The sequence below is a fragment of the Muscardinus avellanarius genome, assembly GCF_963383645.1.
Source record: "Muscardinus avellanarius genome assembly, chromosome: 17".
NCBI classification, from domain to species: domain Eukaryota; kingdom Metazoa; phylum Chordata; class Mammalia; order Rodentia; family Gliridae; genus Muscardinus; species Muscardinus avellanarius.
The window spans coordinates 39,433,393-39,448,301 of NC_137803.1; the positions used below are offsets into that span (position 1 = coordinate 39,433,393).

The following is a 14,909-nucleotide window of genomic DNA, read 5'->3' on the forward strand; positions in this document are numbered from 1 at the left end:
GAATAGACCATAGGGTAAGAAAACATTTTGGCGAAACTGACCTGATAGCATTCTAGACCCACAAGACAAAAGCTGATCTGGATCCTCCCAGGACAGGAAGGAATTCAGGGCCAGACCCGTGGCAGCAGCCACTGCGTCCAATGCCTGTAATAATTCATAGGTCTCATACAGAAAAGAGCGGAAATGATCTTGAAAATAAAGGAAAAATGTGTTTTCTTCTCCCTTGTTACCTTTTCCTTTGTCATTTCAATTGGAGATTGTTGCATGTATGTGAGTGTACACACACACACACACACACACACACACACAACCTCAAAGAAATTCTTGCCACTTAGAAAGAGTAGGTCACAATGGGAAGAGACATGTCATAAACATGATGCATGCATTCCATTTTCTATACATAACCAAAGAATATTACCTATTGCTATTATAATAAATCTATCCCACATCTTGCCAATAATATAAAATGGAATGAGAAAGGATTTTTGATACAAAGAAAAAACTGCTTTCTTGAGTGTTAATCCAGTCAAATTCTCTCATCTGATATTTGGGCCTGAGGTAATTGATGTAAAAACTGGTTAAAGCAGTAAATCCTTTAAAAACCTCAAACAACATATAGTGATTGGATGTCATGATTTACCTAAGAAAAGACACAAACAGCTCCAAGTGAAGGTCTACTAACTGGACTCTCTTTTATCAACCACTCTAATAAAATGGTCTATGATTTACCATCTTGGTTTCTTTGATGTCAAGAAGAACTAAAGATACCTTTAAAGAGTAGAATCCTTCTAGATTTGTCTAATGTTCCTCACGCTTTTCATGGTTGTCATAACCCACTTATACTGACAGAAATGCTTTTGCAATGACTAATTTTGAGTCTTTTCCAAAATATTCAAAGAATTTTCAAAACAGTGACTTTTATATGCCTACTTAATCCATTTTATCAAACATTTAGGGACCATTTCATTAAATTACACAATTCTGACAGCCTAGACAATGGCATAAAGCGGCTTGGGTGCAAACGTGCGGTGTGCGTCCGCCACAGTTTGACCCTGGGACAGGAAGGCAGGAGCACCCCACTGGCGCGTGAGCTCCGCCTGTGCTCAGCACACCACGGGGTAAGACGTGGGTTTTACCGTAGTACACAGGCTGCAGAATACAGAAGCAAAGCACTGGGTCAACAACATGGAAGCACTTTGGAAAAGCTACTGTACTTAAAACATTTAAATACATACTAGAAAATATTTTAAGGGGTTTGTTCAGATTTTGATCTAGCCCGTTTTTATAAAAGTCCTCTTCCCACTGCCTTCCTGCTCAGAGGAAATGCCAATGTGCACCCAGTCCCAAGTGTCCAAGGACTGTGAGCTCTATTTCACTGTTGAATTTCAACAGTTTAGCATGTTATGTGCCCAAGTTTTAGACCTAGGGTGTGGATAGGGGGAAGTTTATCCAAAGTGATGGTCCACAGGCCTGTTCTTTAGGGAGATGTGATTTATACATCTAAAATAACTTGGGAAACATGTAACAAAAGAGCTAACTGATGAAGCGTAATCCACTGTGCATGTATGTTTTACATTCACTCAGCTCTACCAGCCACTGTAAGGTAGAACAGTCAGTGTTGGCTGTATGTTCTAAAGACCTTACACATTCCCCAAATCATTACACACCCTCCCAACACCTTGGCCCTCAGGCTCTGAGGCTTATAAGTCACTTACACAATTCCTTCAAGCAAGAGACAAAGGTTGTCACTTACCACCTCACTTCAAAAGAAGTCAAATGACAGGGATTTCCCTTCACATCCAGCCCCTCCCTCACCCATCCCCGGTCTCAAGCAGGAAAGCAGGGAAGAGTGGGAACCCAAAACCATTTCTCCCACTCGAGCCCTGAAACCACACTCCAGGTGCAGACTGGACTTAACAGGATGATTTATATTTTCCTAATTAGAGGCCCAAATGAAGACCACAGTGAATATTAAAGAAAGGCAAAATTACAGATATGAAATACTTCCCTGCAAAATGTTCCTTTTTTAATATACATGCTTGCTTTAGCCCAGCCCAATGCCAGGAGGAAACAAAACAGCCAGTGTTAGGACCCATTCACATGAGATGCTCTACTTTCCATGGGTCCAAGAAAGCCCACTGCTGCAGGAATGACCCCAGCAGTGGCCCTGTGCAACTCGAGAAAGCCATCCTGAACCACACGAATGTTAGCTGGCAGAACAGTGTTGCCCTGGGATTCTTGCCCATCACCTAACCAACCTGGAGCCTCAGGCTATGCCCACTATCGTGATCTCCACAGAACTGCCTCAGGCACATGAAGGATCACTTCAGAGGAGCAGAGGCTCCCACCAGCCTGACAGCAGCCCAGGAAGAGCCTCTGCCCTCCCAGCACCGCCATGGAGCACTTCAGCAGCAGTGTCTTCCTGGAGCCCTGGTGACCACCCAGAGAGCCAAGGAAGCCATGAAACAAGGCTTCAGAACTCATTGCAAGAAAGCTCTATGGGCCCAGACAGGGGCCCAGGCTGACAGCGTGGGTACCACAGACTGCCAGTGGCCTTCTCATCCTGTCTAGTAGTGGGGGTTGACAGGTGTTGCTCACCAATGCAGGCGTGGACCCTCACAGACAGCTGTGTCCTCAGGATGATGCTGTGCTTCTTGCCCCGCCTAAGAGACAGGAGACAAAACACAGGATATCAGAGGAGCCAGAGGATACAACTTCACACTGTCAGCCAGCTTGCAGGTCTGACACACCCACCTGAAGGCCCATTTAGGTCCAGGCAAGCAGGGACCTAAAGGAACAACAATCTACCTGAACCAACGCGACATCCCACGGCTTCAAGTAAACAAACTAGTGTGAGTTGTTAAATTGGCACATGCACTTTACTGCCAAGCCCAGCCGGCTGTCCCATCCTAGGTTTACCCGCCATCGAGCTTGACAATGTTGGGGCATTTTTAAAATCTGGGCCTGTGAAGTGAAATCCCTGGAATATAACCACACAATCCACTTAATCATTCCCATGGCTATCTTTAATTGTTACATATAGGAAAAGGGAACACGTCATGGGGCAATCAGAAAGAGCTGCCCTGCTGTGCATCAATTCCAGGCCATTGGGCTTTGCTCCTATGTTCTGACAGAAGGTAGGAGTGCACCAAACTAGACACTTGCTGCTGCCAGCCATCAGCTGTGCCAGCTCACCATGCCCATCTCACCTGGCTTCATGTCTTGGGAAGAAGCAAAAGAAGGAACCTCCCCACTTCTACAAGGGCCCACCTAACAGAGCCCAGCTTTCTGAAGAAAAGGACCAAAGTACAGAGCAGTCGGAGGAGGCAAGTGTGAGAAAGCCCAGGGGAAGACAAAGCTTAGAGGCTACCCGGGAAGACAAGGCTTAGAGACGGAGCAGAGCCAGTCAACCCCAGGGAGCAGCAGTACAGGGGGCTCTCAATGGCTGAGCCCTCCTTCCCATTATCTCTCCCCCTCAACTGGAGCTTAACTTGTAACAATCTCGTCATGCCTTCCTGCTTCCTAATCTCCTCCTTGTGTTGGAAGGCAGGAGGAGGGATAACATTAAACTCACCAAGGGCCACTGCTAATATCCTAGTTATGAATCTTTCATGGTAACAACTGCATCAAATATATTCATGTGTGTGTGTTTTACTCTGAAGACCTGGTAAGAGGGGCATGTATAGTAAAAAATAAAAAATGGATTTTTATTCTTTACAAGGATAAAGGAAACCAGTTGCATAGTCTTAGAAAAGCACACAGTAGCTCAGCCTAGCAGCTTCTGTCCTGCAGAGACTGTACCGAGTCCCTTTATAGGGCAACAAGCCCTCCTTTTGCCTCTCTTCATTTATCTGATTGGTTTACATTTTCTATGCGCTAGGTGTTAGTCTCAAGAAGCTTACAACAAATACAGAACACCCAATCCATCTGCAGAGTAAGTTCGAGATTTGTATAAACATGGATTTCTGGAAAATTGCATTCCTCATGAAAAATCCTCTCAAAAATCCTCACCTTGACACTCTTCCAGCTCTTATGATCATCCTGTGGGAAAAATTCAATTAAGTGTGTTGAGCTGAAGTACAGAAGTGCCTTTTTTGACCTGCCAGGAAAGGTGTGCTGGGTGGGATGGAGCCAGAGGTGTGCTGGGGTGACACAGAGCTGGGCCGCGCCATGCTGGAGAAGAGCAGCGAAGCCCGGATGGCAGCCAGTCCTACCTGTTGGAAACAGCACAGCCTAGTCTCCAGTCCCAAGGGTCTTCTGTAATCCATAAGTGCACTACTTCTAAGTAAATGGTCAATGCCAAATGAATTGTAAATCCCAGAGAGGGAAAGCACGAGGGGGCTAGAGGAGCCATAGCTCAAATTCTGGAGGACTTCAGGAAGGGTTGTCTATCCCCATTACTTAGATCTTCAAACAACTAGGAAGTTTCTGAAGCTGCACTTGTTTTCCTACAGAACTTTGTTCCTGCAGTAAATAACTGGGAAGGGGGCATGCTGAAATTCCACCCCCCCTAAAAAATTAAGATGATATTCCTGAGGAAGTCCCATAGGCTCTCAATCTGCAGGGGTTGTCCTTGCTGAGTGTGTGTGCTGAGACACCAGGCAATCAATCAGTTAGGCTAACCCTAATGGGATTTGGGAGAACATGGAACAAAAACAGCATTTAAAAAAATAATTTTATTATTTATAATTCTTCTACTTTAATATTCTACCTCCTTTCTTGTCTGCCCCAGAAGAAACCTGCATAGAATGGCGGGCGCAAGCGTTAGGGATGTGGGGGAGGCAGCAATGAGAATTCCAAGGCTTCATAGCATTATTTCTACTACTGTGTTCATGACCTCGTCCCCCTCCCTAATCCCCCTCAGTCTCTACCATGGAGTCTCTGCTCATCTATCTGATGTTGCCTTCATTTCTCAACCTCTTTTTAGTTTCCACATAAAAGACAGAATATACATCTATTTGTTCTTAGGGACAAGCTATACTCACTTAGTGTAATATTCTTGAGTTCTATTCATTTTCCTGCAAATGGAATTATTTACATATATCTTTTTTACAAGTGTCTATCTTGCTGCCACCATTAACTCAATGTCTTTTTGCTGATGCTTTTGGCCTCTTTTAGGGGAATAGTATCTGTTTAAAAGTCAGCCTTACCTTTCCAGTAAATATGCTCTTTCCTTCTGTCTTATGGCCATAACTCCCAAAGGAAAAAAAATTAATCACAGGTATACTCCCCCTTCTCTTTCCATGGGATATGACTGTCAACTTGAGTTCAGAAAATAAACATCATAAAAGCTGTCTGTAAAATGGGATAAGATAATGTCTACTTTTCCCCCGAGGGTGTGAGGATTCTGTATGTCCATGTAAGTAACACGCAGCAGACCTGCCTCACATGAGGTAAACACAATATTCTGTCAGTTAAGGGAACAGTGTGTGGCTCTTTCAGCCACTTCCTCTCCCTTCCTCTTCTGCCTTACTGTCTGGCCATCCTCTGTGTCTCACTGCACTTTGGTAATCCCTAACACCTCTCTCATCTCTTTTTCTCTTTCCCTACTCCTCTCTTACTCTTTACTGCCCAATTTGGTAACCTATGAATGTGTGCCACCACATCCAGTCCAACCCTAACCTTCAAATTTTTCATTTCCCTCATGCCCATCTACAGGTACTGTCTGGTCCCCCACCAAGCACCAGGCAGCCATGAATTTATTCTGCCTCTATAGATTTGCCTTTTCTAAACGTTTCACATAACTGGAATTACACCATGACACCTTTTGTGTCCAGTTTCTTTCTATTAGTCTGTTTTAAAGGCTCATCCATGTCATGACAAATATCCATATTTAGATTCTAAGTGCTAAATAGTATTCCATCACATGTATATAAGACATTTGGTATATCCATTCTTCAGTTGAACATTTGAGATGTTTCCACTTTGGGGCTATTATAACTAATAGTAAAAATTTCTATCCTAGCAAATGTTTCATCTCTCTTCAGTATATGTCTAGAAGTAGAATTGCTAGGCTATGTGGTAATTTTGTTTGATATTTGAATGTTACTGTTCAAACTGTTTTCCAAAACAGCTGTACTAGCCAGGAATGGTGGCCCATCTTCATAATACTAGTCTTTGGGAGTCTGAGACAGGAGGGTATGGGGATGGCAGGTTCAACTTAGTAAGACCCTGTTTCAAAATTTAAAAAATAAAATATAATAAAATAGGGCTGGGAGTATAGCTGAGAGGTAGAATGCCCTTGAATTTAAAAAAAAAAAAAACTGTACTACTTTACATTCCCACCAGCAATGCAGCCATGCATGAGGGTTTAATTTCTCCACATGCCCCCACACATTACTCCCTTTCCTCTGGAGCCCAGCCACCCAAGCAGGTGTGACATGGCACCACCGTTTGACTTAACAAATGGTTGTTACTGTTGACCCAGTAACAACGCCATTACATGTGCTCATTGGCCAGTTGTTTACTTTGGAGAGACCTCTATTCAAATCCTTTGTCCCACCGGGGCGTGATGGCGCATGCTTGTAATCCCCGGCTTGGGAGGCAGAGACAGGAGGATCACGCAGGTTCAAAGCCAGCAGTGCTGGTTTAAAAGACCCTATTTAAAAAAAAAAAAAAGTATAAAATAGGTCTGGGAGTGTAGCCCGGAGGTAGAAGGGCTTCCAGGAACCCCAGTACCACCAAAACAAAAAAAAAAAAAACAAAAAAAAAAAATCTTTTGTCCCTTTCTAAATTCAGTTGTTTTCAAGTTGTAAGAATTCCACACTCTGGATACGAGTCCCTTCCTTTTCATATATGATTTACAAGCATCATTTTTCATGCTATAGCTTGTATCTTCACTTTATCAATTATGTCATTTGAGGCACAAAAGTTTTAATTTTGATGAGATCCAATTTGTATTTTCTTTTGTTCTTGAGCTTTGTTTTTTATGCTTTTATTGGTGCATTAGGATCTCACATTGAAATGGAAATCATGTTGACAGTGACACCCAGTGGGCTCCCCTCCCCACTCCTTCTCCATTTGCCCCCTTTCCATACAGAGTACTGAGATTGACATTGGTATTTTTGCATATGTACACAAAGCCAATGGTAGTAATTCCTTCACTGATCCTTCCTCTTCCCCTTCCCATAAACCACTTCCCTGGCTCCTCTGAGATCTCTCCTCCAATATCTGGCTGACTCCACTGAGGTTTCTCCCCCATTACCTAAAATCCCTCTGGTATTCCAATTACTTCCTAGCTCCTGTATATTAGAGAAAATGTACGGTCCTGAACTTTCTGTGGCTGGCTAATCTCACTCAACATAATGTTCTCCAGGTCCTTCTATTTTCATGCAAATGATATTATTTTCTTCCCCTTTATTGCTGAATAGAATTCCATTGTGTATATTTTCCATAAGTTTGTAATCCATTCATCTGTTGATGGACACCTAGGTTAGTTCCATAATTTGGCTATTGTGAATTGTGCTATGAACATGGATATGCATATATTACAGTAGTTCTCCAATTTCAGCACCTTTGGAAAGATACCCAGGAGTGGTATAGTCAGATAATGTGGTAGAACCATTCTCAGTTTTCTGAGGAATCTCCACACTGATCTCCATAACAGCTGAACTAATTTGCAATCCCACCAACAATGTAGAAGAGTTGCAGTTTCCCCACATCCTCACCCACATTTGTTTTTTGGCTTCTTGATGATTGTCATTCTGATTGGGTTTAGATGGAATCTATGTAGTTTTGATTTGCATCTCAATTTCTTAAGATGTTGAATATCTTTTTATGTATTTATTGGGTATTTTTATTTCTTTTCTGTAGTGCCTATTTAGTTCAATTGCCCATTTCTTGGTGTGTGTGTGTGTGTATGTGTGTGTGTGTGTGTGTGTGTGTGTTTTATTACAGTCTTTTAAGTTCTTTGTATACTCTAGATATTAGTCCCCTATCATAAGGAAAACTGGTAAAGATTTTCTCCCATTCTGTAGGCTTTTTCTTTAGATTCTTAATGGTTTCCTTTGATAAGCAGAAACTTTTTAATTTAATGCCATCCCATTTATTAATTCCTCTTTTAACTTCCTTAGCCATGGGGTCTTACTGAGGAAGTATCTACTTGTGCTTATATGTTGAAGTGTTGGACCTATACCCTTCTCTAGTAGCTTCTCTAATTTTCAGGTCCTTGATCCATCTTGAGTTGACTCCTGTGCAGGGTGAGATGTAAGGATTTACTTCCATTTTTCTACAAATAGATAACCAATTTTCCCAACTCCATTTGTTGAAAAGCCTGTATTTCTCCAATGTATCTGTTTGGCACCTTTGTCAAAACTCAATTGGCTGTAAATGTGTAGATTTGTGTCTTCTGTTCCATTGGTCTATGTCTGTTTTGTGCCAATACCATGCTGTTTTTATTACTAAAGCTCTGTAGTATATTTTAAAATCAGGAATTGTGATGCCTTGGGCATGGTTCATATTGCTGAGAATTGCTCTGGCTAGTGTGGGTCTTTCATTTCTCCATATGAAATTTATGATTGATTTTTTTAGGTCTATAAAAAAGAACATTGGTATTTTCAATTGAAAATTGAAAGGATTGTGTGAACTCTGTAGATCAATTTTGATATAATGGCCATTTCTTCTTTAAAGGTTTTGTAAGATTCAGCTGGGAATCTGGGTTTTTCTTTGATGGCAAGCTTTTTATTGCTATTTCTATCTCTTTGCTTCCTCTTTGCCCAAATCATCTTTTTTTTTTTTTTTTTTTTGTGGCACTGGGGTTCCTGGAAGCCCTTCTACTTCCGGGCTACACTCCCAGACCTATTTTTACATTTTTATTTGGAAACAGGGTCTCCTAAGCCAGCGCGCGCGGCTGGCTTCGAACCTGTGCAATCCTCCTGTCTCTGCCTCCCAAGCATGGGGATTACAAGCATGCACCACCACGCCCGGCCTCCAAATCATCTTTTATTGAAGTTTATTTTTGGTCCTCTAAGTATAGGATCATGTCATCTACAAATAGAGGTAATTTTAATTATTTTCCTATTTGAATTTCTTTAATATACTTTTGTCCTATTGCTCTGGCAAGAGTGTCAAGGACTATGTGAAAAAGGAGTGGCAACGGTGGGCATCCTTGTCTTGTTCTTGATTTTAAAGGGAATTCACAGTTTTTTCCAATATAATGTTGGATTGGGGTTTATTTTATATTGCTTTAATGATGTTGAGGTATGTTCCTTCTATTCTGATTTTCTGCCATTTTTTTTTAAATGAATAGGTGTTGGGTTTTGTCAAATGCTTTTGCAGCATCTATTGAAATGATTTTGTCCTTGGTTCCATTTATGTGGTGAAAAACATGCATGTGTTGAACCAGCCTTGCATTCCTGGGATGAAAATTATTTCATCATAGTGTACAATTTTCTTGATGTGGTTTTGAATGCACATCACCAGTATTTTGCATAGAATATTTGCATCTATGTTAATGATATTAGTACATAATTTTCTTTGCCTCGGGGATTTTAATTTGGTTTTGGAATTATGGTAATATTGACCTTATAGAGATTTGGAAGAATTCCATCTTTCAATTTCTTAAAATAACTTGTGAAGTATTGGGTTTAGTTCTTCTGTAAAGGTTTTGTAGGATTCAGCTGGGAATCTGGGCTTTTCTTTGATGGCAAGCTTTTTATTGCTATTTCTATCTCTTTACTTGCTATTGGCCAGTTTAGGTTTTCTGTATCTTCTTGCTTCAATTTATATAGGTTGTATGCATCTAGAAATCTACTTTCTATGTTTTCCAGTTTGTCAGGATATAAATTTTCAAAATTGTTTCATAATCCTCTGGATTTCCTCTGTCTGTGGTGATCTTTTTCATTTCTGACTTTAATTTTGTGTTCCTTCTTTTGCTTAGGTTGACTAAGAGTTCATCAGTCTTGTTATTCTTTTCAAAGGAGCTTTTTGTTCTGTTCATTCTTTATATTGTTTTTTGTTCTCTGTTTCATTGATTTCTGCTCTAATTTCAATGATCTCCTGCTTTCTACTGGCTTTGGGATTAGACAGCTTCTGTTTTCCTATGTCCTTAAGATGTGATATTAGGTTGTTTATTTGGTGACTTTGACTTATGTGGATACTTAGTACTATAAATTTTCCTCACAGGACCACCCTCACAGTGTCCCATAAATTCTGGGATGTCATATCTCTATTTTCATTTAATTCTAGGAATTTTATTTCTCCCCTTACTTCTTCTCTGATCAAGTCCTCATTCAGGAGTGTACCATTCAGTCTCTTTATGTAATTTCTTTTGGTTGTTGATTTCTACTTTTATTCTATTGTTATCTGAAAAGATGCAGATAATTATATTACATTTTTTTAATTTGCTGGTACTTGCTTTGGGGCCCAGAATGTGGTATATTTTTTAGAATATTCTATAAGCACCTGAGAAGAATATGTATTCAGCTGTCATTTATTTAAGTATTTTACATATGTCTATTAGATCCATTTGGTTTATAGCGTTGTTTAGGTCTTTACTCATCTTTTGCCTGGAAGATTGACCTAGTGGAGTAAGTTTTCAAGGCTTTTTTTTTTTTTTTCAGTACTGGGGATTGAACCCAGGGGCTTTCTACCTCCAAGCTATACCCACAGCACTTTTTACTCTTTATTTTGAAACAGGGTCTCACTAAGTTTCAGAGGGCCTCACAAGTTGCTGAGACTGGTCATGAACCTGTGATCCTCCTGTCTCAGCCTCCCAAGTAGTGGGATTACAAGCATGTGCCACCACGCCTGGCTGAGTTTTCAGTTTTAAATAAACTATCTTCCAGGAGTGATACCATTTCCCATGTGCTCTAGCATGTCTGAGGTGGTTTCTATTGCAGTCTTTAATTCATGTATTGACCCCTTCATTTCATTCAAAGCTTCTTTTTGGTTCTTACTTAGGGCCTCAATTTCTCTACTGATATACTCTTTCATTTCCTATAAATTCTGAGGCCTTTAATAATACCAAAGATCAAAACTTGGAATTCTACTTCTGGCATTTCCTGCAGGTCAGTATTGGTGATCTCCCTTGTGGTTGAGTCATGGGAGTTTTGTTTCCTCGCTGCTTTTTATTCTCATGGTTTCAGAGTTCTCAGGTTTGTGTTTGTTATCTTGGCATCTTCTTTTTGTGTGAGTCCCTGTGTCTGTTATCCCTTTATAATAAGGTGTATGCCAAGGATATATATTTGCCTCTACAAATCTGTCTTATATAATCAAACATTTGAGTTTGTCCCCCAGAGCTTTTTTACCAAGAGAAAATTATTAGTGTAGACAAGTAGGAGTCTCTGAATGGCTGCAGGCCACCATGCTCTCCAAGTCCAAAATCCATAAAGCCCGAATAATGGTGTTCTGTTCAGAGCCTGAAGCCTGATGGTTGGGATTTAATGCCCCCACACACCACCACTGCTCTGCTGAACATGAAACTGCAGAGCACTGTCCTCTGTGGTCAGTAGGCCTAGGCTCAACAGGGCAAGTTTAAAGCTTATTATTTAGTTTGCTGCGCTTTGATGGCCACTGACCTGCTGGTTACAACTACTTGGAGCACTGTCACTAGCATGTTTGCCAGGCACAAACTCCGCTGGTGGAAAGTGTTGTGATCCCAGCCTATGTCTGTGATCATGTGATCCCCTGCTGACCCTTGGAGTTCCTGCTTTCAGGACCCAAGCTCTGGTAGGGAGAGACTGTACAGATCTTACCTCGAGCTTGGGTCGCTCAGTTATTTAGACCCAGGGCCAGTCTTTCTGCTAGTCGAATTCCAAGTCTCAGAGAGCCTGAAACACATTGTCTTTATCTATTTCACCATTTTAAATCCATTCTTGTGCTTTTAGCATCATACCTATCACCTAACCTGAGGTTGTGGAGACTTACTCCTGTTTTCTGAGAATCTGATAGTTTTAGCTTACATTTAGGCCTATAATCCATTTTAGCTCATTTCTGTGTATGCTGTGAGGTCCCCAATATCCTATTTCACTTTGCCTTCTATGCTCAGATCTCCTCTAAAGGTGTGGTAGCCTTTATTCAAGTTACTCAAAGTTTTCCTACAATTCTTCTGCCTCATCCCCACGCATCTCCTCTACTCTTCAAAGACATCCTAAATCTTGCCACTCCCCTGGCCCTGCCTCACTCCTCACAGCCTGACTCTGTGGCCTGGTATCTACTGCTCAATCCTAGAAATTTCCTCTGCTGAGGCAGGCATTGCTGATCCCCTACCTAATACCCATTTTTCCTTTCTGTGTTGTAAACAGAGCATTATTTTATTTGGGGGGATAATGTACATTCTCCACACAACAATTTTCAGTGAGCTACGGATAGAAGTTGCTGGTGTACCATCTAGAAAGCTCATTAAAAGGAGGAAATCCAGCCACCCACATTTAATCTTCACCCCTCCCATCTGAGCAGGGACCCAATATCCACAGAAATGGAGAAGATTAACTGGACACAAGCCCACAATTTGTATACCATGAGCCTCAGCACTGGCCACTAGCATGTAAGTAGAAGGATGTCAACAAGGAGGGCTGACACACAGCCTTAATTATAGTACTTAGTATGGTCTCTCCAGGTCATCTAAATTTATTAGGCTTAACCACTCTTGTTAAGAAATAAAAGTACTCAGCATCCCCCTGAGGGCTTCTACTGTGCTCTTATTTTTAGTCAATACCCTCAATTGCACCGCAGCTAACTGGCGCATCCCCCATCATTGGTGGGTTGGCCATTAGGGTTCATCATAGGCATCCACGGTTAAATGCTACCACCTGGGTAACAGCTGTCTCAATGAAACCTACAATCCTGGCAGTCTCACCTCACTGTCACTGCCCCTCAGGGATGAGGCCTGCAGCTCCCCCACCCACCCTACATACACATACACCCCTACTCTAGCCCCTCTGGCCCTTGATGCCTCTCACCTGTATCCCAGGCCAGCGTTTCTCACAGGCCAGCTCACACCTTGATCATGGCTTGCTATAACCTCAGATTAACACATATAAATGTCCCTCTGCCCCACTGAGCATGGTGGTGCACACCTGTAATCCCAGTACTTGGGAGGTTAAGAGGATTGCAGGCTTGAGACCAGCCTGGGCAACTTAGAGAGACTCCCTGCATGCTAGTGAGATCCTGTTTCAAAATAAGAAGGGCTGAGGGTTGAGCTTGGAAATAGAATGCCCCTGGGTTCAATTCCTATATCACAATAAAATAAAGAGGAAAAAAGAAACTAGCCCAAGATTGTCTCCACTCCCTACCTTCACTACTTCTCTAGTGACACCCACACACTCCACCTAGCATCATGTGCCCATTCACTGCTCCTGCTCCCTCCACATAAGCCGGTTTCCAGATTCGCAGCTTCCCTCTCCTCCCCACCAGTTACCCTCCCCACCAGGTTTGGGCCCCCATAGGTCAAATCTAACTGAGGGCTGCTCGAAGCCCTTCCCACCTGTCCCTCTCGGCTACCCCTGCTCTAAAGAGAACCCCCTCACTACTTGAGGCATTCAAGAGAACCCCCACACACACTTTGCAGATTACTTCTGTTTTGTCCGACTGACCAACGCCCTGCAGCCCAGCTCAGCCCGGCACCTACCCCACACCGCCTGTCCCGTCATCTGGAGATACTGGGGCCTTTTTCATTCTGCTGGAAGCAACCACAGTACCGCAGCCTTTCCTTCTGGTGTCCTGTAGTCTGTGCTAATGCTGCTTCCCTTAAATAGAGGTTCTCAGCGGAAGGCTACACACTGGGATCACATGAGGGCCCGCCCCCCACTTCTAATTCCCTGGGCCCACTGCTGGGCATGGAAAGCAGAGTTCTTAAGGTTCCTCAGGTGGTTGCAATATTCTTTAGGACTGAGAACCTTTGCTACAGCTCCCTGATCAAACATCAGACCACCTGAGACAGGTTTCTTTTATTATTATTATTATTATTATTATTAAGAAACAAGATCCCCATTCCCCATTCCAAACCTCCTGAAGCCAGAACTTAACAATGAGCATTTCTAAGCAGGTTTCTTCTTCAGTATTCGGAGGCAGCTATCCTAGCACTAGTACAGAATCAGTGTGCAGGGGCCCTGGGCCACCCCACCCAGCGCTACACTGAACTCTGCCCACAGGCTCCCGCTGCTTGAAGGAACCAGAGCCCACACCCACGCACACCCATGCACACACACACACATGCACACCGATGCACATACACGTACCCATCACAGGTGCTGGTGGTCTGCACTAAGCCAGGGCAGCACAGAAAGGAACAAGACCCTCTCACTAATTTCCTGCACCTCAGCCAACAAGCCTGCACCAGCTGAAGCTAACTGGCTGAAGGACAAACCAGAGAACAGTCTCCATTTCTTCCTTCCACGTCTCCAAGAATCCTCTTTAACTTGGGGCTTTTTGTTGGCTGCTTGCTTGAGTTTGCTCTTCCTGGCCCAGCAGCCTTTAGACTTAGGTTCAAAGCGTATTTCAATGATTTTCCAGTCCCCTAGTCCTGACGCTGGACAAATGTGTGGCTTAAATTAAGGGTAACTTAAGCTAGAACCTAAGAAGAGAAAACTGTTTCTTATTCCTTCACACTTGACACTTTGAAAGGCAAAGACCTCTAAAATATGTGATACAAACTTAAATGTCTCCCTACCCACTCACCCACAGACTATACAGACCTCAAGGTATTTATACCTGCTTGAAGGAACCAGAGCACACACACACGCGCGCACACACACACACACACACACACACACACACACGCACACGAAAAGGGGAGGAGGGGAGAGGGAGAGAGCCAGCCCCTCGGCAAGGAGCCACGGCCAGGAAAAGGCATGCACCCAAGAGACTCAGTTAGGAGCACTTGGGAGCTCATTCCACACCCTGCATCCTCTCTTCTCACAGGTCCCTGAAACAATGCCCTCCTCCTGCCCCCACCAAAGCCGCAGTGTCCC

The 14,909-nt window shown here is 42.7% G+C and overlaps 1 protein-coding gene across 5 annotated transcripts in view; it reads right to left on the reverse strand.

Moving 5' to 3' along the window:
- Positions 1-14,909, reverse strand: part of FHOD3 (formin homology 2 domain containing 3) — a gene marked incomplete at both ends in the record, with an annotated part of 515,230 nt that overhangs the window by 441,455 nt on the left and 58,866 nt on the right. For all 5 annotated transcript variants that reach the window (XM_080714776.1, XM_080714775.1, XM_080714774.1 and 2 more), the window contains one exon: positions 2,599-2,663. In XM_080714776.1, the coding sequence (XP_080570902.1) occupies positions 2,599-2,663 (65 nt within the window). The remainder of the gene's footprint in view (positions 1-2,598; positions 2,664-14,909) is intronic.